Genomic DNA, 25,358 nt, shown 5'->3' on the forward strand with positions numbered 1-25,358 from the left:
GAACCCACTCGGTAAGATCTTTCGAGACAGCGCCTAGCACTTGAGCCGCAGTTTTCTCCTCGTCGCGAAAGATCCTATCATTCCGCTCCTTCCAGATATGCCAAAGGGTCAGCATAGCTATGGATCGGCCATGTTTTAACGACGTGCTATCCCCCCTCTGGGCAGACCCTGAAGCGAGTCAGCCAGAGATAGCTGCGAACGCCACAGAGCGGGTCGTGAAGTACAACAAAAACGAGTGGCGACCGCTTGCCACAGTTCGCATGACCAAACACATTCGATGAAGAGGTGGTCTTGTGTTTCCAGATTTCTCCGGCACAGTGGGCAGAAGTAGTAGTTTGGCCATTGCCTCTTCATGAGCTTATCGGTCGTAAGCAGCCTTGCCAATGGAGAAGAGCCATGCATGGAGCTTGCACTTGGCCGGGGCCAGGCACTCCAGATTGAGTCCATGACCGGGGACGAGGAAGGTCCAAGAAACTGCAGCCGGTAGGCCGAGGCCGAGGAGTAGCAACCGTTTGCAGAGGGAGTCCAAGTGAATTCGTCATGCCCATCCGACAACGTCGCCGCCGCTTCAATCTTGACCCAAAGATCAATGAATTTCGGGAGCAGATCGACAGTGATGCGGCCCCTTAGATCATGTACCCGCTTGTTACTATCAAGGGTATCACGAACAGACCTCCATTTGCGGCGCGAGAGACGGAAAATCTGCGGCGCCATTAGGAAGGGCGCCGAGCCATTGACCCAGCTGTCAAACCAGAACGTCGCAACACGACTGTCATGAAATTACTTTTACGCCCGGGGATGACGGACCAACCGCACGCCCAGAAAAGTTGGATCGCTCGAGGCGATCAAGGAGGCGACTAGGGGTCCCTTGCGCACCGCACCGGTTCCCTCTCTCTCCGTCGGCCGCTCCGGCGGAGGGAGGGAGGGGGAACCTCGGGTCTATTCACTAGGTGGGTGTGTGGTAGGGTTAGGGTTGAGGGAGACGCTGCCGAGACCGTTGCGGTGGTGTCGCGTCGGAATAAGTTTCTCCGGGCTCCGTTCACGGTCAGGCGAGGCTTTTGCCTTCGTCTAGGAGCCAACGGTGTTGGGGATCCCCGGATCTCGTCGAGGTCGTGGGGTATGGTGTTGGAGGTCCATCGGCACTGGCCGTTTGCATCCTCAGATGGGCGATGGAGGTAGGGAGACGAAGACCTTTCTTCTTCCGTGTTGGTACGATTTGCTGCTGCTGTTCTTCTCCTTCCTCTGCGCTGATGCTGGTGGGAGATCCTGCTTTGCCTGGGCGGATGGCCCGACCGCGGTGTTGGACCGGTCGGATGACTCGAGTTCTCTTCCTTCCGGAAGGGACACTTTTCGCGGTACTCAAAGCCAAAGATGGCGACGGCTGTTGCAGGTGTGTTGGATTGATGTCCATGCCCTTTCAGCGCTGGTGTCAAGAAAGGAGAAAGCAGCGTTGCGGCAATTGTACCGTGGTCGAAGATGATGACCCGTTTGCGACTGGTTGCATTTTTTTGCTGCAAGGGTCTTCTCTCAATATTCAGGGATGATGACACAGGGCTTTGGAGATCTTCTTGTGTTAGGGTTGTCTTAGGGTACTCTAAGTGTTCATGGTCATTTGTTTTTGCATTTTAATGTGCTTGTAAGGGTCACCTACTCTGTACTGATTCGCAATTTGAATGAACAATTTCTAAAAAAAATGCGGCCGTCATGAACCACCGCTACAGTAGCCGCAGCGAACAGGATGAGAAAATCACATGTAACATCTGCCGTTTGTAGCTAGAGCTGAGAAATCAGATGGAGGCATCTGCACGAGCGAAGGAGATCGTCTCTCGCCTGCTCCGGTCGATGGCGGTGCGGTGCGTCGGGCAGGAAGCATGGCGGCGCCGGGGGTTCTCCACACGGCTGGATCGGCAACTTGGGCGTCCCAAGTGAGCCGAACAATAAAATTGATCTGACATTTCTTGCCGGCTTCGCGGATGGGGTTGATTGGACACTGGACTACGGCGCCCTAACGATACCCGTGAGAAAAATCATGTTTTTAATGTGTGCAGGCACAACGCTCGCCGCACCGGATCATTTTCATTTTCGGATCTACTAGCAGTAGTATCTGTGAATCTCAAGGAGGAGAATTTCTTCAGTGAAGCACAAAAAGAGGAAGAAACAATCGAGGATGAGAAAAGCTGCAGGCACAGGAACCAAGAAAACTTTGACACCTACCCCTAATTAATTCTTGTGTCGCTGCGTCGTCTGGAGCAGCTCCTTCACGCCTCACTCATGGCCATGGACGGACATCCCTTGTAGTTGTACTAATCTTGACACACAGCATGAACGCACTGCCACACACACGCCTCCCTCCCGTGCTCTTTGCTCCGATGGCCATGGAACAGCCAACTCCGACGGTACGACTCTGGGAATCTGACGGGCGCACTCAATCAAAGTCCACCGGGCCACCGAGGGAGAATCCAGCAAAGAAGCCCGTGGCCGTGGGCGTGGCCGTGGCCGTGCGTGCTGAAGGTCCCTCCAACTCCGGCGAATCGTGGCCAAGGCGACACGAATGCACGGCGGAAGTGTCATCCGGGCGGCCAAAGCTGCACGCCTTTGCGACCGTGGATTCGAGCGCGGCGACCACGATTGCAACTAGTACTAGTAGATAGATTATATAGATATATGGATAAATCAAAAGAGAAAAAGAAGTCGGATTAATCGACCGTCTCTGCTTGGATCAACACCCGCCGGCGATGCCTCGACCAGGATCTACGCCTGCGCTCTCCTCTCCTGGCCCGTGCACGATTTTTGTTTCGCGATTCGCCCAAGGAGGCCGACATGGAAACTCGCACAAATCCCACCGGAAGCTCCACCTACAGAAGACTAGATCAAACACCGGTCACTGCCAGGACCGAGCTGCAGGGACTCGAGCTCGAACTCGAAACAAGAACACGAAAGAAAATAAAACCCGGAAATTTCTTCATTCCGTCGGGGTGGCGAAATCGGGCATCGACCATTCATATTTCCATCGAGTTTGAGAAGACAGTCAGCGAGTCGCATCTGGATCAACCCGTCTGTCTCTCCGCCCGCCCGGGAGGGACGATCAATCATCACTACAGGTACAGCGCCTACCTACCTACTCGTCGTGACGTCGCCCTAGCCTAGCCAGCTCCCCATCCCATCCCACACTGCACAAAACTCGTTCGTGGCCACCTTGATCATCTCTCTCTCTCTCTCCTCCCGTCCATGTCGAAACCATCTCCTCCAAAGTCCAAACCCAAGCACAACCAAAAGCCCAGACCAAATTCCGGATTCGAAGCTCAAACCCACACGAATCCAAACTATAAAATCCGGGCAAAGAAAATGCCCGTACCACGACGCCAAAACGCCAAGCCCAAGCTCCTCGTAACGCCCACCGGCCTCCTCCGTCTCCAACTTTCCATGGACGCGCACCGTCACCACCACCACCAAAATCCAACGGCGAGTCGGGACGGCAACTCCACCTGCACCCACGACGAAGACGACGACGACGACGACGACTTCCATCCATGTAACCACCATCCCATCCATCCATCCATCCTTCCTTCCGCACGAAACCAACCCGATCCCACGAGAGAGAAAAATCAGGGCCAGGATCGTTTTTACAACCGGGTCGCGCCCCGCTCCTCGTTTCTCGTAGGACTTCTTCTTCCCGAGCCCTCCCATTAGAACACACAAAGAACAGGCACCAAAAAGAAAAAAAAATCCCCCAATCCCGATTTCTCCTTCTCTCCGTGCGCATCTCCGTCAAAGATTTCTTCTTTGCTCCCCTTCCTCCTCCCGCCGTCTCCGCGACGGCTCGTGGGGAGAGGCGGGGGACGAATTCCCCTCCTCTCCAATTCGCCGCGGCGAGGGCAGGGCTAGGGTTTGCGGGGGAGCCCTCGCCGAATTCGCCGTGATCTCGCCGCCGGGCCGGTGAATTCGGGCGGGGGGCAAAGGGTTCGCGTGTGATGATCTTCAAGCGGACCCAGCGCTCGGAGATCCTCAGCCTCAAGCGCTGCAATGCCGAGGGCGAGGGCGGCGCCGGCGAGCGCCGTCCAAAGAGGCAGAGGGGTGACGACTTCTTCCCCGTCGAGCTGCTCGGCCACGTGCCGGCCTCCGGTATCCCGTATGCCGCCGCCGGGTTCCGCTGGTGCGAGGAGCCCGAGGTTGCATCACCCGCCGGCGCTGCACCGGCGCCCGCCGCTGCCGCCGCCACGCGCCCGCCTGTCGTCCGGACGTCGCGCGGGCGTGCCCAGGTGCTGCCCTCGCGGTTCAATGACTCGGTGCTCATCGACCCCTGGAAGAAGGAGAAGCCGGCCAAGCCGCCTGCACCGCCCAAGGTCGAGCAGCTCGTTCCCAAAAGCAAGCCGCTCTGCCGTAAAGGTGCAATCCTGGATAGGACTTCCGCATTGTCAGAGGTGGATGAGGATGAGGAGGCACAGCGTTACCGAGTGTGCCAGAATTTTGTTGCCTCCAGGAAGTACTCCATGTCTCTGAGCGCGCTCACCTCCTTGCACAATGAACCGTACAGCGGTTACCATAGAAACGAGTCGATGGAAGACGAAGAGGAAGAGGCAGAAGAGGACCTGCAGGCGCAGAAGGAGGACCTTCATTGGAGCACAGAGTTTTTGTATGGCGACATTGTGTGGGCACGGCTGGGTAAGCGGCAACCAGCGTGGCCAGGAGTTGTGGTCGACCCAGCTCGGCAGGCAGCTGCCGATGCAATGCCGCCCCAGCCGCGTGGAGGTGCTGTGCTTTGTGTGATGCTGTTTGGCTGGCGTGCAGAGTTCAGTGACGAGAAGGTACATTAATTACTGTTTTGTTCGGGCTGACTGACTTGAATTGGCGCCACTTCCTCTTTTGCTTTTGAGCCTTTTTTCTCTCTTTCTTTCTGAATGACCATTTGATGACGCCCGTGTGTTGCAGAAGTATGTCTGGGTGAGGCAAGGAGGGATTTTTCCTTTTGTGGACTACATTGACCAGTAAGTACTAGTAGTACGTGGTAATTCACTAAAAATAACTTATCACTTATTGCATTTAAAGTGCTGCAAAAGCATATCAGCAAAGCCTTTTTATTGGCAAGAAGTAGAATAGCACCCACACATGTGCTAAGAAATATATGTATTTCCATCTCAGATTTCAAGGGCAAACAGATTTGAGCAGTCTCAAACCTGGTGACTTCCAGAGGGCACTAGAAGAGGCCTTTTTGGCCGACCAGGGGTTCTCTGAAGTGCCAATGGATGACAGCACAGCAGGGCAGCCTGTTGTCTGTCAATCTTGTCCAGACGAATTAGAAGAAGTGACTGGTTCAAACGAGCTGGAATGCCAGGCACAGATTAAGGCAAGTTGACCATTTTTCCACAACTAAGAAGACATGTATTCACAGGAAATTTCAGAAATTTATCAATATTTTTGGTCCAACCTTCCATGGCTTTGTATTCAATCCTGCCTACTGGCTTTCTAAGTTTTTGGTGTTCTATCTACGCATTAATATTAGGTATACAGTTTAGGTCTATCTACATTCATATGATTTTTCTTCAAACCTAAACTTTAGATGGGGGCCGAATGCCTGAAAAGTGCATTGATGCATGACTGCAGAAAAATCTTCTGAGAAACATTATCTAGCAGACATAGTACTGTGTGCGTATAAGCAGAATGATAAAACTGAGCATGTTTATATATTGTGGAGTACCAATGGTTATTCAACTTATTGGCCTTATAGAGCTCGCCTTCTGGGTCAGTCAATGGCCGACGATAGTTAGTAACACCATTACACTTCAGTGCTGTTCTTGTACTATTTATCACAAAATGGAACTGCTTCTTCAACTGTCATATATTTCCCCAATAGACTAATTAGATTTTTGCTTATTCTCTGCACACAGCATTATACAAGTGAATTGCAGTGTGAAAGTTGTGGAAATTGCTTTCCAAACAAAGAGTCAAACAAGTTGGTTTATGTGATGGAGCAACTTGCTTGCAAACACTGTGCTAGGGTATGTTTTGGTGAACCTACTTCACTCTGAGTGTCTTGTCCTTACGGCTTACACTACCTTCCTGTATGTGCAGATCTTGAGATCAAAAGAGTACTGTGGGATATGCTTGAAAAGTTGGCAACATAAATGTGACCGAAGATGGGTAAGACATAGTGTAGCCATTAGCGCAATATAAATTTATCTTATGTTTCCAACCATGCAAATTCTGAAGATGGGAGGTGATTAACCAGGTTTGCTGTCATGGTTGTGAAAGTTGGATTCATGCAGAATGTGACAAAAAGTGCAGCAACCTAAAGGTTTTTCTCGTCATAATATCTTTGGTGCTTTAGTAATTTACCATCGCTAACATGCTCATTTTGATGCTATAGGATCTACGAGACAAAAGTTACTTCTGCCTTTACTGTAGGGTTAAACGTAACTCAAATCTGTCCAGCAAGAAGACAAACTCTCCTGATGATAGGTGAGTTAGAAGGCTAGAACTACTTGTTTATGCTACAACTTCATATTTCAAGGTTCTAATTTATTTGCTCTTAAGACTAACATGTACAATCCATTTGTGAAACAGTAAAGATAATTCTGCACAGAAAGGAAGGAAGCCTGACAGAGTAGGGGTCATCTGTTTTGACATGGAAGGAACTTACCTACCAAATCTCGAACTGTAAGAACCACTTATCTGAATTACATTAGATTGTAGTAAAGTTATTCCTACTTGTGACTGGCATGGCATGCCTGCACCACCATAGCTTAATTTCAGTTTTCTCACAATTATGCACACTTAGCAAGATTATTGATTCCTGTTTTTTGGCTTGAACTTATCTTTCTGCTGGCCTTCGTTCATTGTTTAGGTGGTTTCCATTCATCTGCATATAACTCTGATATTTTTCATATATATCTGGACCTACTTATGACTTCAAAAACTATCTTTTTTTTGCAGGATTTCTTGCCATTGTGCCCCTTGTAAGGGACAAAAGTTTCTGTTCAATGAATGGGAAAGGCACGCTGGCTGCAGAAGTAAAAATTGGAAATCTAGTATTAAAATGAAGGGAACACTTATGCCATTTGGAAAATGGGTTCGTACAGTAATGACAACATGCTTCCGTTTCAACCTTTTCCACTGCATATATAGATGCTGTTAGTTCTTGTGCAACTGTATAGTAGTGTTGTAGTTTTTATTTCTGTTCCTTTGTTGGTTTGTAGTTCTATTTGCTAGGGTTATGAATGCCCCACATTTCTCTTTACAGATAGATCAACATCAACCAAGCGTGTGTTCCACATATCCTTCAAAGCGCTCCTCTCAGAAACTGAAAAAACAGCAGTTACTTGATTTGTTAAATGGTAACTGAGCATTTATTTTGTAGCCTATAGTATTAGAAGATCTGGTTCCCAGGAATTTGAAGTGACGGACCTTGAATTTATGTACAGAACCTTATGATCATGTACAAGTGAAATGGACAACCGAAAGGTGTGCAGTCTGTAGATGGGTTGAAGATTGGGATTACAATAAGATTGTGATTTGTAACAGGTATTAAGCTCGTGTTGCTCGCAATGTTTTTCTTTGGTGCGAATCATTTTGAGATATGGAATAAAGTTTGCAATTGATCACATTCATGTTCAGATGCCAGATAGCTGTTCATCAGGAATGCTATGGTGTGAGCGGTAAGCAAGATTTCACCTCGTGGATTTGTAGGGCTTGTGAAACGCCTGAACAAAAGAGGGATTGCTGCCTTTGCCCTGTGAAAGGTATGTACCTGCTATCCTTTCAGTGGTAACTGGACGAAATAGATTCCGTAACAGGATGATTCATCAGTACTGCTATTAATGTCGAACCTAGGTCTCTTTCTAAATAACAATAGTGACAACACCACAGCAACTAAATTAAGTTTGTCAAATCTGATACCGGAAAATCAAGTTGTGACATTCTGTTTTATTTAGCATTTTTGTAATCATTAACCTGGTTCTTACTGGCTTCAACACTTATTTTAGGTGGAGCGCTGAAGCCAACAAATGTTGATAACTTGTGGGTACATGTCGCATGTGCATGGTTTCAGCCACAGGTGGCTTTTGCTAGTGATGAGCTCATGGAACCTGCTATTGGGATATTGAGCATGGCACCTCTGCTATTTATGAAGGTTGAATACATATGCTGGTGCAATAGCTTAAGTGGCTTAAGATGATTGATCCTGAACGAGTGCTACGTATCTCGTATGTTTGACTACGTTGACCTAATTATGTTCCATTCTTGCCCATTGCTCCAGATGTGCGTCATATGTAGGCAAATACATGGTGCTTGCACACAATGCTACAGGTGCTCGACTTATTACCATGCCACCTGTGCATCAAGGGCAGGCTATCGAATGGAGGTATAGCTAATACTGATCGCTGCAAGAACATGTTGCTTATGCTATTTATCAATGAAGAAAAGTGTGTAATTTCATTTTTTTTGCTTGCATCTCATGTTTTTTTAGCACATCTGAACTTTACTATGTTTTCCATGTATGCAGCTGCACTGCTTGGAAAAAAACGGCAAACAGACAACAAAGATGATTTCATATTGTGCTCATCATCGGTAAGATTTATGAAGTGGAAGCACGAGTAAAGCTATAATTTGTTCACATCTTTTTGTGCAATACTGACAGTTGGATTGTCTTGGATTATTTATTTATGTGCAGGAGACCTAATCCTGATAATGTTTTGATAATTCAAACTCCTGCTGGAACTTTCTCTTCAAAAAGGCTTGTTCAGAGTAGTGGCACCATAGCTGCTTCAAGACTGATTAGGAAAGATCTTCCCAAGGATTCAGCATCAGAAGTTGAAACTATAGAGAATTTATGTTCTGCAAGATGTCGAGTTTATGTTAGGAAAGAACTGAAGGTATGCCTTGCTTTAAAGTTGAAAGAATAATGAATGCACCTTTATGCTAGCTACAACGTAAGCCACAAAACGTACGTCTAGCATGTAATATAGCCATTATAGCAGCTCTTAACAATAAAGTTCGGGGAAGTACTTGTTAATTCTAAGGATGTGGCCATTATCTTTTGATGCTAGTGCTACATGAGAATGGGTAACTAGGATAACAGCTAAAGTTACCCCTGTGTTACTAGCAGATAGTCTGGTTTCTACTCTCTGTTGTGCTGCACTATGGAATCTAGTTAGTTGGAGGGATTTTTACTACTTCCAACCAAGTGTTATGTCTCAGAATTTTTTTTCTTTCAGCTAACGGTTACGTCCAAAAATAGGGCTAAACATGTTTCGTAGGCTTGTGTGAACTTGCAAGATACCTTGGAGGCTGGGACATTTAATTCATTTAGCTAGCATAGGTACTAGTTAGAAACCAGTGTGGTGATTTATCCAGACGGTTATCAAAGACAATGTTTGATCAGATCTGGAGTTTGTAGCTGTTAGCAGTTGGGTTTTTGTGAAATGTCAGTGTGACGAAGCAGATTCTGACTTTCAGGCTTAAGAGTGGATCTGGTAGCACCATAAGTCGCTCATCCTCATTCTCCAGGTGGCAAAGACACTCTGAGCTGTGCCTGATTTAAGCGAAGAAAAAACACTATTTCAAAGAGCACATGCAACAGCCTTTTTGTAATTGCTTAGCTGAACTTCGACTCCTTGCTATCCGACCCTGATTCCTCTTCTTTTCGTTAGTTGTGACCATATGGAGCACATTACTGCAAGGCATTCAACCTTTGTTTGCTGTTTATTTTCCTAATCCCAACGCCTCCCACTGGCCAGATTCTCTGGACTCAACTTCAGTCTAGGACTCCCAGTCCTGTCATCATGTGCCTGCTGCTTCTCTACCTGGCACATATGGTGTTGCTCAATAGGCAGTGTTCCTGGGAAAATACCCTTTGGAACATGGTGGTAATTACACCTGGTTATGTATTTTATTTTTATTTTTTTTAGAAAAAGTCAAAACGTTCCAAAACTTTTTCCCCAACAAACTTGAGCTGTCATTTCTAGTGTACAAAAATAATTTGCAACGAAATATTCTCTGACAAAAATGACAAATATTCTCTGACAAAAGTGTGAACAGTACGGCATATATAGCGACAAATTTGTTTTTTTACGTCCAGAACAACATGAAAGTCTTCTCTTTGCGAAAGTTTTTATACGAGTGCAACAATAAATCTACTTTGTTTGCAAAAAGTTTCAGATTTTTTGACTTTCTTCCAAATTACTATTTTTTAAAAAAATTGGGTGTAATTACACCCGAGAGCCAAACGTGCGTGTCCGTGTTCCTGCCACTTGTTCCCAAAATATAAGTACTGTTGCCGGTTGGTATCTTGTATTGATAACCCATTGGTGCGCACCTGATTGGAATTTTGTTGCATGCAGAGATCCCGGGAGGCAGCAATGGCACACCGAGTAAGAGGATATTGTCAACACCGCTGGGATGAAATTGACAGTCTGAATCCACGAAGGGTAATTTGATTAATTCTGTAATGTATGCATGCTTATTAGATATCTTTTCCCATCTTTTAGTCAAATTTTCTTATGAAGGAAAACTCTGTACTCTGCAGGAAGAGAGGGATCCGGAATCCTTTTCTACTTTTAAGGAGCGTCTACATTATCTTCAGGTTACTATATGTCTGTTGGCTTTCCCTTGTACTTATATATTTGTAGTATGAAACTAATTAATTTTTCTTTACTTCAGAAAACGGAACATAGCAGAGTATGCTTTGGTAGGTCAGGAATTCATAGGTGGGGACTTTTTGCTCGTAGGGACATTCAAGAAGGAGAAATGGTATTCCCTCAAACACTATTATATGCCATGGAAATATTTTTCACAATTGGGGGCGCTTGAACAGCAGATATGCTTGGTTGTAATGACACGGTTTTCTTTCTACTTTATACATTACGCTCCATTGATATTTTTTTAAAGGTCCATTTATACTTTTCTTACATGGTTGCTTTGTAACCACTCGTGGTAATTTCTGTTCCCACATATGCGCCCTAGTTTCCATTATTAAGCCGGCATTCCGCTATCCTACATGTGGTCTTCATTAATACGCTGCTGCCCTCGTTCAAGAAATTGCTCATGGTTAACTTTTTTTCCAGGTTCTAGAGTACCGCGGTGAACAGGTCAGACGAAGTGTTGCGGACTTACGGGAAGCACAGTATCGTGTACAGGGAAAAGATTGTTATGTGAGTCATCTTCCATACCAGTTCACCCGTTATGTGGTGTATCCATGAGTGCATTTTTTTCTGTGAAATAACATTATATCTACAACACACATGCTATTTGGCCATCCCAACTGCTGGAAATCACGTGTTGTATGCATTATATGGATTTATGATGTATTATTTTAATAGCCTCTGATAATACATCTAACGTTAACTACATTTATGCTGTCCTTTTTTCTGCCCAGCTTTTCAAAATCAGCGAGGAAGTGGTTGTTGATGCCACAGACAAAGGAAACGTGGCACGCCTGATTAATCATTCTGTAAGGATCATATAATGAACTTCAAATCTGCTTAAGATTCTAAATAATATGTGCCTGATGTATTGTTATTTTTGCTGCAGTGCACGCCAAACTTTTATGCGAGGATTATGAGCGTGGGGCATGATCAGAGCCGCATTGTTCTAATTGCCAAGAGAAATGTTTGTGCCGGTGAAGAGCTAACGTATGTCGTATATGATTTCCTTTTCTTTTTCTTTGCAGATGGTCTCAGCAAATTATGTTAAACTCCATCGTGATAATCTTTGTGTTTCTGCAAGGATGCAAGGAGACTAAACATGTTTTTATGTTGTGTGTAATTTCTAGGTATGATTACCTGTTTGACCCTGATGAGGCTGATGATTGCAAAGTTCCTTGCCTGTGCCAGACTGCTGACTGTCGGAAATTCATGAATTAGGTTAGAGTAGATGTCAATGGGCATTGTCATAGTTTTTTTTTTTGCTTTAGCATTTTCTTGGTTCATTGGTGATAAGTGGTATATATTACCTTGTTCCCTCCTACGCCCCAATTTTTTTTTCACTCTAGTCTCTAGGAATAAGTTTAGTCAGCTCGAAAGCATGAGCTTCTATTCCTGTAAATGCTTCTAGTGTATCCACTATAATCAATTTTCTCTAGTGCCAATTTTGATTATATTTTCATTCAGATATCACTAGTGTACTTGGCGTGTCTACAAAATAGTGGAAGATGGCAACAGTAAAAACAGAGGGGCACATCAGAAATGAGTGCTCTTGTCGTACTGAGCAAATTACAAGTTTGATGGTCTCAGTACTCGTTTCTTCATGAAATTCTACAAGCTTTCAAAGTACTCGGGCATGAGATCTGTAATTTTCCCGGGATATTTGGGCATGCAAACTTTCAGTTCTCGATTTCACCTGGGAGCATGTGGCATGAGATATTTGATGCACCTATTTCCTGCTCCCTCCGATCCAAAATAAGGGTCGCGTTTTTTAACAGCTGTTAGTTTAAAACTGCAACACTTGTTATAAATTGGAGGTAGTAGTAATTTTCGTGAAAGGCACATGCTATCCACACATAGTGTTTTGAGACTTTGCACTGCTATCCACAGTGTTTTGAGACTTTGCACTGTTGTTCAAAGATGTGTATGTTTTTGTATAGCACAAAACATCTAGATAAGGGCATCTCTAACACGGATCATCGGGGGAGTTACGCGCAGCTAAACCCAGCTATGAGGGTAAGTCATCTCTGGAGTTGAGTCCACCGGCTATAATCATGACCCCCCCCCCCCCCCCCCCCCCCCCCGCCGCTACAATATTGACCTGGTTACAATCTTGACCTGGCCTATTACAAGACAAGTTTTCTGACCCTGAAGATAAGCCGGCTCATGGAGAAGTTGGATCACATAGATAAGAAGGCTCATAGAGATGAGCCGACTCATGGATAAGCTGGCTCACAGAAATAAGAAGGCTCACATAGATGAGCCAGGTCATGGATAAGCTGGCTCACAGAGATTAGCCGGCTCATGAATAAGTAGGCTCACGGAAAAGGTAGCTCAAAAAGATAAGAAGGCTCATAGTGATGAGCCGGCTCATGGATAAGCAGGCCCATGGATAAGCTGGCTCATAGAGATGAGCCGCATCATGGATAAGCAACCTATTACAAGACAAGTTTTCTGACTTTGAAGATAAGCCGGCTCATGGAGAAGCTGGACCACATAGATAAGAAGGCTCATAGAGATGAGCCAACTCATGGATAAGCTGGCTCACAGAGATAAGAAGGCTCACATAGATGAGCCGGCTCATGAATAAGCCCGCTCACAGAGATGAACCGGCTCATGAATAAGCCGGCTCACAGAGATGAGCCGACTCATGGATAAGCAGGCTCACGGATAAGGTGGCTCAAAAAGATAACAAGGCTCATAGTGATGAGCCAGCTCATGGATAAGCAGGCCCATGGATAAGCTGGCTCATAGAGATGAGCGGGATCATGGATAAGCAGACTCATGGATAAGCCGACTCATGGATAAGCAGGCTCATGGATAAGCTGGCTCACAGAGCTAAGCAGGCACCCGGAGATGATTTCGCTCATGGATAAGCCGGCTCGCGGAGATAATCGGCCTCACGAAGATAAGCATGCTCTGGAGATAAGGCAGCTCAGGGAGATGAGCCGGCTCTGGAGACGAGACCCAGCTTGAGGATGAGTCCCAACCTGGAGAGACAAGTCCTAGTTTCCAGGAGTCCAAATACAATATGGAGAACCCCGACTTGGATGACACGGAGGACTTAGAGGACTTAGAGTAGGACTCCGACTATGGTATAACTTGGAATCTCTTGTAACCCAAGGGACTCATCTATTATATAAAGGGAGTCCCCGAGTCATCAAAAGGATAAGGTTTTAGACAAACAAGTCTCGAGACAGATGTTTTGGTAGGTCTCGAGACAGATGTTTTGATAGCTCTCGAGACAGAGGCAGTGAAATAGCGCTCTTGTAATCAAGACCATGAGGATCAGCAGATATCAAGAAGAATGTAGGTTTTTACCTCCACCGTAAGGGGCCGAACCTGGGTAAAACTCGTGTCTTCTCGTTTTTGATCAACCCCATCCAAGTTATGACCTAGTTGCGATGGTCTCATGACTAAGTCCTTTTTCGAGGACATCCGCCGTGACAAAACCATGATAATTGGCGCCCACCGTGGGGCCTGCGCTCAAACGTGTTGTGTTCTTGGAGGGAGCTTTCCCAGGGATCGAGAAAATTCACGGTTGGCCGGGCAAGGAAAGTCCAACTCAAAGTTGAAAGAACATGCGGTGCCCCCATGTTTGGTTTTGGCAATTGATGACAATCTCTATGGACTAATGGTTGCCTTGAGTTATATTTAAAGGTTTTGTCCATAGGCTTTTCTTGGAGTACATGTGTTGGTTTCAAGGAGAGTTTGTGTCGACCAAGGTGCCATTCAAGGAATTATCCAAAGATTGGTCATGTGAGTGTCGAGCTTATTGCAAGCATGTCTTGAAGAAGAAGATTGTGTGATCATTCATGTCTACCTTCGAGACATCATCCAAATGAAGAGAACTGGAAAGATTCAAGGTTGATCAAGATTAAGTCAAGAATGAATCAAGTTGATCAACTCACAAAGCGCAGAAGATGTACCGAGAGGGATCAAGTGATCCCATGGTATGGTAAGCATTGTCAATTTCGCTTTGTGTAGCTACCCATGGTCTTCGTGAGAGTTCTTTGTGGGGTTAGGTTGCGGTGTGCAAGTTCAAGTGGAGCATCATGAAGAGATTAAATGCTTGAAGCTTGCCGTCCATTGTGGTGACAATGGACATGTGAAGATGTGCGGAAGAATGGCTCACCCATAGTGTAGTATGGGGGAGAAATCAACTAGTCTTCATCGAGCCAACACAATCAAGAAAGGTGGTCCAACTTGAGGAAGTCAAGATCGTCATCATCTAGCTCAAGTGGACCATGTGCAAGGCAAAGGTTTGTCCTTGATAGATTTTCTATTTTACCGGTCTCATGATGGTAGTTGGGAGACCGGGTTATAGGATCGATTGCCGTATTATCAAGGGGGGATCCCGATGAGTAGCTTGATCGTACCGTTCGTTGAGAGCTCAAACCATTGCATCCTTGCATCATGTTTCTTGGTTCTTGTTTGGTTCTCTTTGTGAGTCTTAGAGCTTATGGTCATCTTGATGACAAGCTCAAGTTCATTGAAAACGGAGTTCACTTGCTTCTATGATGTTTTCGATGTTGGAGGTTTTGCCAGTTGTCGGGGATATACCGCGCAGCGTAAACCGGCCGGAAGTATAACCCGACCGGACTAGGCGTTTCATTGGTAAACCGCTAGAGGATTGGCGACTTACGTGTCTGGCGGTTCACTGGTATGACGATTCACGAGCCTGAAGACTCATTGGTGACCCGGCGCGTGTTCCAGATGGATGACAAGGCCCAAGGCCCAGCAGGCCGGTTTATGTTAATGGTGGGCCGATTTAAGAGGAAAGGCATGAGGAACATTTATCTTACAAGGAGTTAAGACCTGGACTTGTATCCGGTTTGTATTAGAGATAGACTAGTCCTAATCCTAATAGGACTCTACATGTAACCCGCCCCTCCAACATATATAAGGAGGGGCAGGGCTCCCCAAAAGGGAGAAGAGAGACAAGTTTCACAAGTTGGACAAGTTAGGTTTAGACAATAGCTCTCGAGATAGAGCACTCTTGTAACCGTGATCATCATCATCAATATCAATGAAGCAGGATGTAGGCTTTTACCTCCACCGTGAGGGGCCGAACCTGGATAAACATCACGTCTCTCATCCTGCTCAACCCCTCTCAAGCTACCATATAGATGCGTTGGCCTCGCGACTAAGTCCTGACACTAAGGACATCTGTCGTGACAATTCCACGACAGTTGGCGCACACCGTGGGGCTCGCGCACGGTGGTGTTGAGTTCTTGGAGGGATCCCTTCCAGGAATCGAGAAGTTCGTGATTTGTCGGATAAAGAAGAGTCAGGTTGAAAAGATCTGTGTCAACTTCAAAATTTAAAATCTGTGTGCGCCGTGGCATGCAAGCAGGCGATCCGTCGTGGCCGGATCACCTTTTTCCTTCATCGCTACGAGATACCCAAGTGCAAAGGAGGTTTTCATCTGCACGTATCGAAGTCATCAAAATACGGTGGCTTTGTTTTATTCGCCGAGTCGCCGCCGCTACATACAGGAGTCGCCAAGACCGATAAGCGAACAGTTGTCTGTATCAAGATCGAATCCGGAGATTTCCTTTTTCCGTTGAGATTGAAGCGAATCGGCTGCACCGAGCACTTACGTATTTTGGTGTCTTCTGACTACTGCTACTCCCGAGGATAGGGTGAAAAAAAAAACACATCAGCAGGAGCTGTCGGCATCAGTTAGAAGATGAGGTGTTAAAAGGAAAGAGCGCCAGGAGTTGATCCCGTGAAAGGAAAGGACAAGTTTTTGGCTTCGCGTCCAGGTGGTCGCAACTCGCAAAGGGATCGAGTCCCGAGGCAAAGCATTAAATCTGTCGTTGCTTCTTTCTGCATGAAGACCAAAATCCTATCATCAACTACTACTCCATTATCTATTATGACGTGTGAAGGTACTAGTCAATTGATGCGTCTGCCAAAGCCGATCACCACTTGCAAAACGTGGCTATACAGAGGAAACCGATCCAAGCCGGCCTGAATCAGCCATGTTTAAAAAAAAACTTTTAAGATCAAACCCAAGCGGTGGTCAAATGCCCATTTTATAAAGCCACGGTGCTAGGGTCACATGAGACATTTGCTATGCTTTTATCATCAGTGTCCGCGTTCATCCGGCAAAAAAAATATCAGGTGATATTCATCTAAGTCTTTTTTAGTATATATTGTTTTTTGTCAAAGAACAATTACATTATCTGTATATTTTTATATATGCAGGGTAATGATTCATCATTTGCTGTTGGACGGGTGTGCGTAAACCGCCGCCCGTGCAGCTCGATCTACATCCACTCACCGGGACTTCGCCCGTGATTGACTGGCCGTCCGCGCGTCTCACAACGCCTGAAATTAACTCGCCCGTCCGCCCTCGTGGCGGTTCACGCGTCCGCACCGGTTTATAACGCGAAGGACAACTGGCTCGTCTGCGCCGGTTTACAAGGCCACGACCGACTCATCTCTCTGAAGCCGCTTCTGATGCTGCGGTTGTTTTACTGCCCGCCCAAACATCAGGTGGTATTCATCCAAGTTTATGTATTAAACATTTATTGTTTTTTGTCAAAAGAACAATTATTCTGGCCTGTAATATTTTTATGCAGGACGGCTATTGAAAGAAAAAGGAGTGGTGTTATATCGCGGATGTACGTTCGGCTGTGCCGCGTGGCTCCGTAGGCACGCGTGTCGCGGTCCAGTTTACATCAAACGCGCCAGCTGACTCGCCCGTCCGCACCGCCTTACAATGCCACGGACGACTCGCCCGTCCACCCTCGCGGCCGGTTCACGTGTCCGCGCCAGCTTGCAACATGGAGGACAACTCGCTCGTCCACGACGGTTTACAACACTATGGGCGACTTACCCGTCCGACCCCGTGGTCGACTCTCCCCGTCCGCACCGGCTTACAACGTCGTGGCCGGTTCATCCTTGATTGATTTCAGCTTCACCATGGTGATCATCAACTCCGCGATGGATAATTTCTGGCTCAACATCTTAGGTGAAATCCATCCAGTATATTTTTATATTATATATTGCTTTCTTTCAAAAAAGAGCAATTACTTTGTCTTGCAAGTTCTTCAATGTAGGAAAAATTATATCACTGAGCTGTTGAAGGACTCATACCGGTTTATATTATGGTCAAAAATGGAGAATCTCAAGTCAACTCCTCGAGTCACCTTGAGACTCGGGGGCTACAGTAATATGACTCAGCAAATGTTGCCGGTTTTCAGTGAAGTCAAGAACCCCATGACATTGGAGGGAAAGATAACCCGATCCCGGAGGCTACTACCATATTGATGGCAATTTGAAGGCCGTCAGGAAATTTCCGGTTCAAAATAAAGAATGCCGGTTTAAAATTCGGTTCAAGGGAAATCTGTTCTCCCATAAAGCTCTGAAGCTCTCAAATCCGGTTTAAGAATTTCCGGTTCAAGAGGAATTAATCTCTCGCAAGTTCGACCTGAAAGGCCGTCAAAAAATTTCCGACTGAAAATGAAGGTTCCGGTTTAAAATCTGGTTCAAGGGAAAGATGTCTCCCATAAAACATTGAAGCTCTCAAACCGTTTTAAGAATTTCCCGTTCAAGAGGAATTAATCTCTCGCAAGTTCGAGCTGAAAGGCCGTCAGAAAATTTCCGACTGAAAATGAAGGTTCCGGTTTAAAATCTGGTTCAAGGGAAAGATGTCTCCCATAAAACATTGAAGCTCTCAATATCCGGTTCAAAATCCCGGTTCAAGAAGAATTTATCTCTTGCAAAAAGTTAAAGGTTGCCCAAGAGGACCTGCTGCCCTGACGCGCGGTTCAAACATGGGTGTCCTGCCTTATGGGCTCATCTTCATATGATTACTTCAGGGCTTCCTGTTCAAACATAGGTGTATTCACCAAAGAGAACATGGTGTTACTACCCTCTTGATGCAGCTATCAAGACAATATTATCATCAGGGGCCAAAGAGAGTTTGTTGCACACCACGACTCAAACATAGGCACCCGGCGAGCACAGCTCAGAAATATATCACATGGGAGCTTCTGCTTGCAAAGCGGAGTCCTGTCCATTAATCCGGCTTTCACGCCACAACAAAGCTTGGGAGCTTCACGCCCAAGGGGCCAAAGAGAGTCTTATTGCTACGCACAACTTAAACATAGGCACCCATTGAGCACGGCTCACAAAGTTACTTGGGGGCTCTTTGTGTCAAATACCAAAGAGTTTGAAAGGACCCTTGTAACCGGGTATCGACCCACGGCTTGGAAGTCTGGTGTATTCACCTAAAACCCCGGGTTAACCTGCCTTCATCAAGTAAGCCACTCTTATCCAGGTAATCCTGGCACGACCCGTTGAACGTTTGACAGTTACTCTCATTGAGACCCTGAACTTGTCAAAGTTAAAACGATGATTGGTTAATTGGAGGGCCATCTTAAAAGGCTTTGTCAAATGGTTTAACTCAGCGGCCTGGCAGCCCATGAAAAGCCTCGAATTTGGGCCTGGCAGCCCTTGAAAAGCCTCGACTACACGGTTTTATTTGCCTTTGTCAAGATTTTTCTCTTTTGATAATTTTATGTTGAACCGGTGTCTATTGACCCGGCATGACTATCAGTCATCAAATCAGCCCGGAGTTTCTTAACCCGGCACAAGCTTTCAACTATCAGTTGTTAGTACAAACTCAATTATAAACCGGAGTTTTCTTAGCCCGGTCTGGCGTTGACTATAAGTTGCCAGGATGACTATCTGGTGTTTATTACAACCCGACACGGTTTTATTACAAACCGGCAAAATATGATGGGAGTTATCATACTCAAGATTTGGGTTATCACCCTTACTAAAAAAAGTTGGTAAACCAACGATGTGATTCAATGTCATAGGTATGATCTATTTCATATTTGATTATTCTTAAAGTGCAACCTTGGTTATAAACCCGGGTTATATGTTGGGCATTATGACCCGTCCGGCGGTAAACCGCCAGGATACTTTAAACTTGTTGTATGCAGAAATAGGTTGAATAAAACATAATTACAAATCAGCGGTGTTTATTGACCCGGCCTGGCTTTGGACTATAACTCGTCAGTATATATTTGGATTGCGCCATTGGAATTATGCGCTTATAAATCATTGGGTATATTATTCAAATAGCCAACATGGCTGGATTTTTATTATGGTTATCAATAACCAATATTATGATTAAAATTTTCAAAGTCGCTTTAGCGCAATGTCTATTATTTTATCAAAGGATATGATTTATTCTACAATGGAAGGAATAGTCCCGAGTCGCTGCAAGCTTACAACCCGGCACTTGGGGGCTACATTATTCAAATTGAGATTACATGCAAGTCTCATGTCGCTGCAAGCATGCATCATGACACTTGGGGGCTAATGCAAAGTCATTTTTACTAGTCTTACTGAAGACCCGACTCATCATATTATAATGAGCCGGCCCTTGGGGGCTACCAATTGCTCCTGTCAACAATTCAAGGTACACAAGTTTTCGTCCATAATATTGAAGGATCCATTGCTCAATTGGTAAAGCACAAAGCTCTTAACCTTGTGGACGTGGGTTCAAGCCCTACGATGGAAGCTACATTATAAGATGTTATTTTCATTGAAGTATATATCAAGTCCCGGTTCAGTATTATCTTACTAAGCCGGCCCTTGGGGGCTACACATCACTGCTAAAATCTACATGCTTATATTTACAAAGTCCCTGCTTATTATTGCATAATGACCCGGCCCTTGGGGGTTACACTGATTGAAGTTTTTATAAGCAATTACAAGTCCCAGGTTGCTGCAAGCATGACAACCCGGTACTTGGGGGCTACATATATGGAGTATTCAGTTTATATGATTGAGATGAACAAACCGGATTTCTTCAAGGTTGAAACACTTATTGGAGTAAGTCTTAGGTTATCACTATGTTCTCCTCTTAAGACTTGGGGGCTACAGGTATTACATATATAAAGGAGGAACATCTTCATTTTATCAGTTTTGAGCAAATCAGGAAGATCAATTACATGACCCGGTGTCGACAACAATTATGACCCGGTGCCATCAATATTTATAAACTAGCCATTTTGGTAATATTAAACCGGCAAGTTTTACATCTTCAAACCGGCTGAATATCAGATAAGTATTTCAAGACCCATATTTCTTAAACTGGCGCTTTGGGAGCTGAGTCAAAGGAGTTATTCTTCACAATATTTCTCTGTGAGAAACCAATGTCGGCAAATTGATTATGAAGCTGGTCTGTTGACCCGGACTTCCCAGAAGGAGGAAATAACAAGGACTTAAGGGTGATCAGGTACCGGTTTACAAGAATTCTTAACCCGGAGCACAACATGTCAAATTTGTTCTTGTGTTTATTTTGCAGCATAAGTTTACCATGGATAAATCCAAGCTAAACTTGGGGGCTAATGTTGCGGATATACCCCGCGGCGTAAACCGGCCGGAAGTATAACCCGGCCGGATTAGGCGTTTCATTGGTAAACCGCCAGAGGATTGGCGACTTACGTGTCTGGCGGTTCACTGGTATGACGATTCACGAGCCTGAAGACTCATTGGTGACCCGGCGCGTGTTCCAGATGGATGACAAGGCCCAAGGCCCAGCAGGCCGGTTTATGTTAATGGTGGGCCGGTTTAAGAGGAAAGGCATGAGGAACATTTATCTTACAAGGAGTTAAGACCTGGACTTGTATCCGGTTTGTATTAGAGATAGACTAGTCCTAATCCTAATAGGACTCTACATGTAACCCGCCCCTCCAACATATATAAGGAGGGGCAGGGCTCCCCAAAAGGGAGAAGAGAGACAAGTTCCACAAGTTGGACAAGTTAGGTTTAGACAATAGCTCTTGAGATAGAGCACTCTTGTAACCGTGATCATCATCATCAATATCAATGAAGCAGGATGTAGGCTTTTACCTCCACCATGAGGGGCCGAACCTGGGTAAACATCGCGTCCCTCATCCCGCTCAACCCCTCTCAAGCTACCATATAGATGCGCTGGCCTCGTGACTAAGTCCTGACACTAAGGACATCTGCCGTGACAATTCCATGACACCGGTTCTTCTCGGTTGGAGGTTTCACTTCTCGCTGTTTTGATGCTACTCGTCGTCTTGTTTCCAACAAGCTTGAGTTTGCTCAATTCGGAGCTCATATGCAGAAGTTATGGCAGTTCTTGTTTTCTTGGAAGTGGCTTTTGTCTGGTCCCAGTGGTAGTACCGCGAGCCCAAGCGGTAGTACCGCTTGGAGCTCTCAGCCGTAGTACCGCTGCAGTACTGCTCTACTTCCGCCTCGTTTTTGGGTCCTGCACTTTTCGTGTCGGGTTTAGCAGTAGTTGCACGGCAGTTAGGCACGGTAGTTCCGCCTAAGCGGTAGTACCGCTCCGGTCGGGCGGTAGTACCGCTACTGTAGTACTGCCACCGTACTCTGCTCTGCCTTGCCTCTTTTGGTCCCGTGTTCTGCTCCTCCAGCGGTAGTACCGCTGGGGTGAGTGGTAGTACCGCTTATAAGCAGTACTACCGCCCCAAGGTTCATGTTTTGCTGCTCCATTCCCTGTTTCTTCCGCCTGAGCGGTAGTATCGCTCGTGTGCGGGCTGAGCACATAACGGTTGGATTTTCCCCCTCCTATAAAAGGGGTCTTCTTCCCCAATGAACCTTATCCTTTGATCTCGTGTTCTTCCCCCATTGTTGACCTTCTTCGAGCTTGCTAACTCTCAATCCCTCCATGGATTCTTGCTAGTTTTTGAGGGAAAAGAGAGAGGAGATCTAGATCCACATTTCCACCAATCACTTTCTCCTCTATGTGAGGGGAACCCCTTGGATCTAGATCTTGGAGTTCTTGGTGTTCTCCTTCTTGTTCTTCCTCTCATTTTCCTCCCTAGCATTAGTTGCTTCGATGGGATTTGAGAGAGAAGGACTTGGGCACTCCGTGTGCCCTTGCCATTGCATTTGGTGCATCGGTTTGAGTTCTCCATGGTGATACGTGGAAGTTACAAGTTGAGAAGCTTATTACTCTTGGGTGCTTGGTACCCTTGAGCTTGTTCCTCTTGGGTGCTTGGGCGCCCTAGACGGTTGGTGGTGTTCGGAGCTCAATCATTGTGGTGTAAAGCTCCGAGAAAGCATCGGGGTCTCCAATTAGGTTGTGGAGATCGCCCTGAGCAATTTGACGGGTACCGGTGACCGCCCCCAAGGGTTGCCAAAGTGTACGGGTTCGGTGACCGCCCCCAAGGGTTGCCATTTGTACGGGTTCGGTGACCGCCCTCAAGGGTCCCTTAGTGGAATCACGACATCTTGCCTTGTGCGAGGGCGTGAGGAGATTAAGGTGGCCCTAGTGGCTTCTTGGGGAGCATTGTGCCTCCACACCGCTCCAAACGGAGATTAGCATCCGCAAGGGTGTGAACTTCGGGATACATCATCGTCTCCGCATGCCTCGGTTATTTCTTACCCGAGCCCTTTACTTATGCACTTTACTTTGTGATAGCCATATTGTTTCTTGTCATATATCTTGCTATCACTTAGTTGCTTATCTTGCTTAGCATAAGTTGTTGGTGCACATAGGTGAGCCTAGTTGTTTTAGGTTTTGTGCTTGACAAATTAACCGCTAGGTTTATTCCGCATTTGTTCAAGCCTAAACCGTAATTATTTTAAAACGTCTATTCACCCCCCTCTAGGCGACATCCACGATCTTTCAAAAGTTCAGCTCAAAATCTGACTCAAGGAAAGTCCAGCTCAAGGAAAGTCCAGCTCAAAATCCGACTCAAGGAAAGTCCAGCTCAAAATCCGGCTCAAGGAAAGTCCTGCTCAAAATCCGGCTCAAGGAAAGTCCATCTCAGGAAAAATCTAGCTCAAAATCCAACTCAAGGAAATTTCAGCTCAAAATCCAGCTCAGATTCCAGCTCAAATACAGCTCAAGGAAAGTCCAGCTCAAAATTCAACTCAAATTCCGGCTTAAAATCCAGCTCAAGGAAATCTAGCTCAGGAAAATCTACTCAGAAAAATCTGGCTCAAGGAAAATCCGGTTTGAGACCAAAGTCTGGCTTGTGACCAAAATCCTGCTTGTCAACAAAGTCCAGCTTGCAACCAAAATCCGGCTTGTCAGAAAAATCTACCTTGTCACCAAAATCCGGCTTGCGATCAAAATCCAAGAAATCTTGCCTGTCACCAAATCCGGCTTGTGACTAAAATCCGGTTTGTGATGAAAATCCGGCCCTCAGAAAAATTCAGACTTGTATTCTAACTTGTCGGACAATGTTCTGGCTTTGCCATCAGATTCTGGGTTCCGCCGCCGGCTCAAACCTCCAACTGGGTTATGGACTTGTGACTCCTACAGGGTCATTTACAACCTCAAAGTCTTTAGTCATCAAATCTTCGCTGGCTTATACAGCATCATCAAATGCCGAGGTTGTCAAAGAGGACTAGCTGCCATGATGCGCTGTTCAAACATGGGTATCCTGCCTTATTGGCTCATCATATTATGATCAATGGAATAAAGCCGGCTTATCTGGACCCTAGATGTTTTGCAGTATTAGCATTGTCTCCTGTATATCCTACGCTGAGTTTTTCCATGATCATATGGTCACTTGAGGGCTTCCAACTCATCAAGTTTAGCTAATAACATCCATCTTGACCCAGCATATGTCACCATAATACTTAGTTAAACCTGCCTATTAGATTGATGCTACTCCGAAAAGGTGACCCAGTTGTACTTTTGATAAGTCAATCACACTGACACCTATCATGGAATTTGTTGAACCTGGACTTATCAAAGTTAAAACACCGTCTTAAGTCACATGAGAGACAGCTTTCAGAGAGCTAGGATAAACCATAAGAGGCTACAAGGCCTGCTTCATAGAAGCAAATCAGACTCGAGCCTCGAAAGCCGGTCTTTATGTCGTGCCTCGAAAGCCGGCTTGTTATTTATTTTTTATGGAATATGCTATTCTGATCATGGGGTCAGAATATTATTCTGATCACAACATGAACTTCCTGAGTTACACAGCCTGAACTTCCCTCTGTAGGAACCCGACCTTCGGGCTATCTTCGCAACCGTGTCTCCCCATGCGAATTATTCTGGTCAGTCATGTTCTATAGGATGTAAGTGTAATCTAGAAATGGTTTTTAGCAACTAAATGCTCATTTTACATAGGAATCTCGCTCGTTGGCGGATTTTGCTCTCGAGTCGTGATGAACTTGCGTCTTTTGCAATTTTACTGCCTGAGTTGTTCAACCTGAACTTCCACCGGTGCTAGGTTGAACTTCCGCCAACATTGCCCAAATGAGGAATGTGGTATACCGTTGGAAAGCTATGGACACGAGTATCATGACCCAAGTTAATTTTTTGGCAAAATGTAAATGGTTTAAGAGTAGTTTTGAAAATCGTTTTTTCTTCATACAAAAAACATGAATCGTATTTTTGATCGCATTTCTAAACCGTTTATCAGAATGAGGCAAATAATATGGCGTCGGAAAGCTGCTGCAAAACCTCTTCTTCCACATGTTGAAAGTTTTCTCTAATTCCTTATGGTTAAAGAGTAATTTGGAAAATCGTAAAATTTCGCAAACCGAACAGCCGAGTTCATATTTTTGATGACATTTCTAAATGGTTAATCCAATTGAGTCAAATGATATGGCGTTGGAAAGCTTATGAAAATGCGCCACTTTTTCATGTTCAATTTTTTTCTAATTTTGAACGGCTTAAAAGTAATTTAGAAAACGGTACAAGTTCCACGGAGTTTGCATTTTCAAGCTAATTTTTTAATC

General features: G+C 45.6%; 1 protein-coding gene across 1 annotated transcript; it reads left to right on the top strand.

The window, feature by feature from the left end:
• The first annotated feature begins 3,148 nt into the window (after positions 1 to 3,148).
• Positions 3,149 to 12,100, top strand: LOC125544255 (histone-lysine N-methyltransferase ATX4). The gene is made up of 23 exons (XM_048707871.2): positions 3,149 to 4,805; positions 4,930 to 4,985; positions 5,140 to 5,344; positions 5,886 to 5,996; positions 6,070 to 6,138; positions 6,227 to 6,292; positions 6,365 to 6,456; positions 6,562 to 6,654; positions 6,931 to 7,066; positions 7,238 to 7,331; positions 7,419 to 7,518; positions 7,612 to 7,736; positions 7,980 to 8,125; positions 8,252 to 8,356; positions 8,498 to 8,562; positions 8,666 to 8,867; positions 10,335 to 10,421; positions 10,520 to 10,576; positions 10,654 to 10,743; positions 11,058 to 11,144; positions 11,369 to 11,443; positions 11,524 to 11,624; positions 11,765 to 12,100. The coding sequence occupies exons 1-23, from the start codon at positions 3,972 to 3,974 to the stop codon at positions 11,853 to 11,855; spliced, it is 3,087 nt and encodes a 1,028-aa protein (XP_048563828.1). The 5' UTR covers positions 3,149 to 3,971; the 3' UTR covers positions 11,856 to 12,100.
• Positions 12,101 to 25,358: the final 13,258 nt, after the last annotated feature.

Source organism: Triticum urartu, chromosome 3A (assembly GCF_056163025.1).
Source record: "Triticum urartu cultivar PI428250 chromosome 3A, HENAU_Tu73, whole genome shotgun sequence".
NCBI classification, from domain to species: Eukaryota; Viridiplantae; Streptophyta; class Magnoliopsida; order Poales; family Poaceae; genus Triticum; species Triticum urartu.

What these genes read in the sequence shown, in the direction of transcription:
- LOC125544255 (XM_048707871.2), top strand. Translation starts at nt 3,972, where the DNA reads ATGATCTTCAAGCGGACCCAGCGCTCGGAGATCCTCAGCCTCAAGCGC. An exon ending in CAGAGTTCAGTGACGAGAAG is followed by an intron (nt 4,806 to 4,929) that starts GTACATTAATTA and finishes CGTGTGTTGCAG; the next exon opens with AAGTATGTCTGGGTGAGGCA. An exon ending in AGCGTCTACATTATCTTCAG is followed by an intron (nt 10,577 to 10,653) that starts GTTACTATATGT and finishes TCTTTACTTCAG; the next exon opens with AAAACGGAACATAGCAGAGT.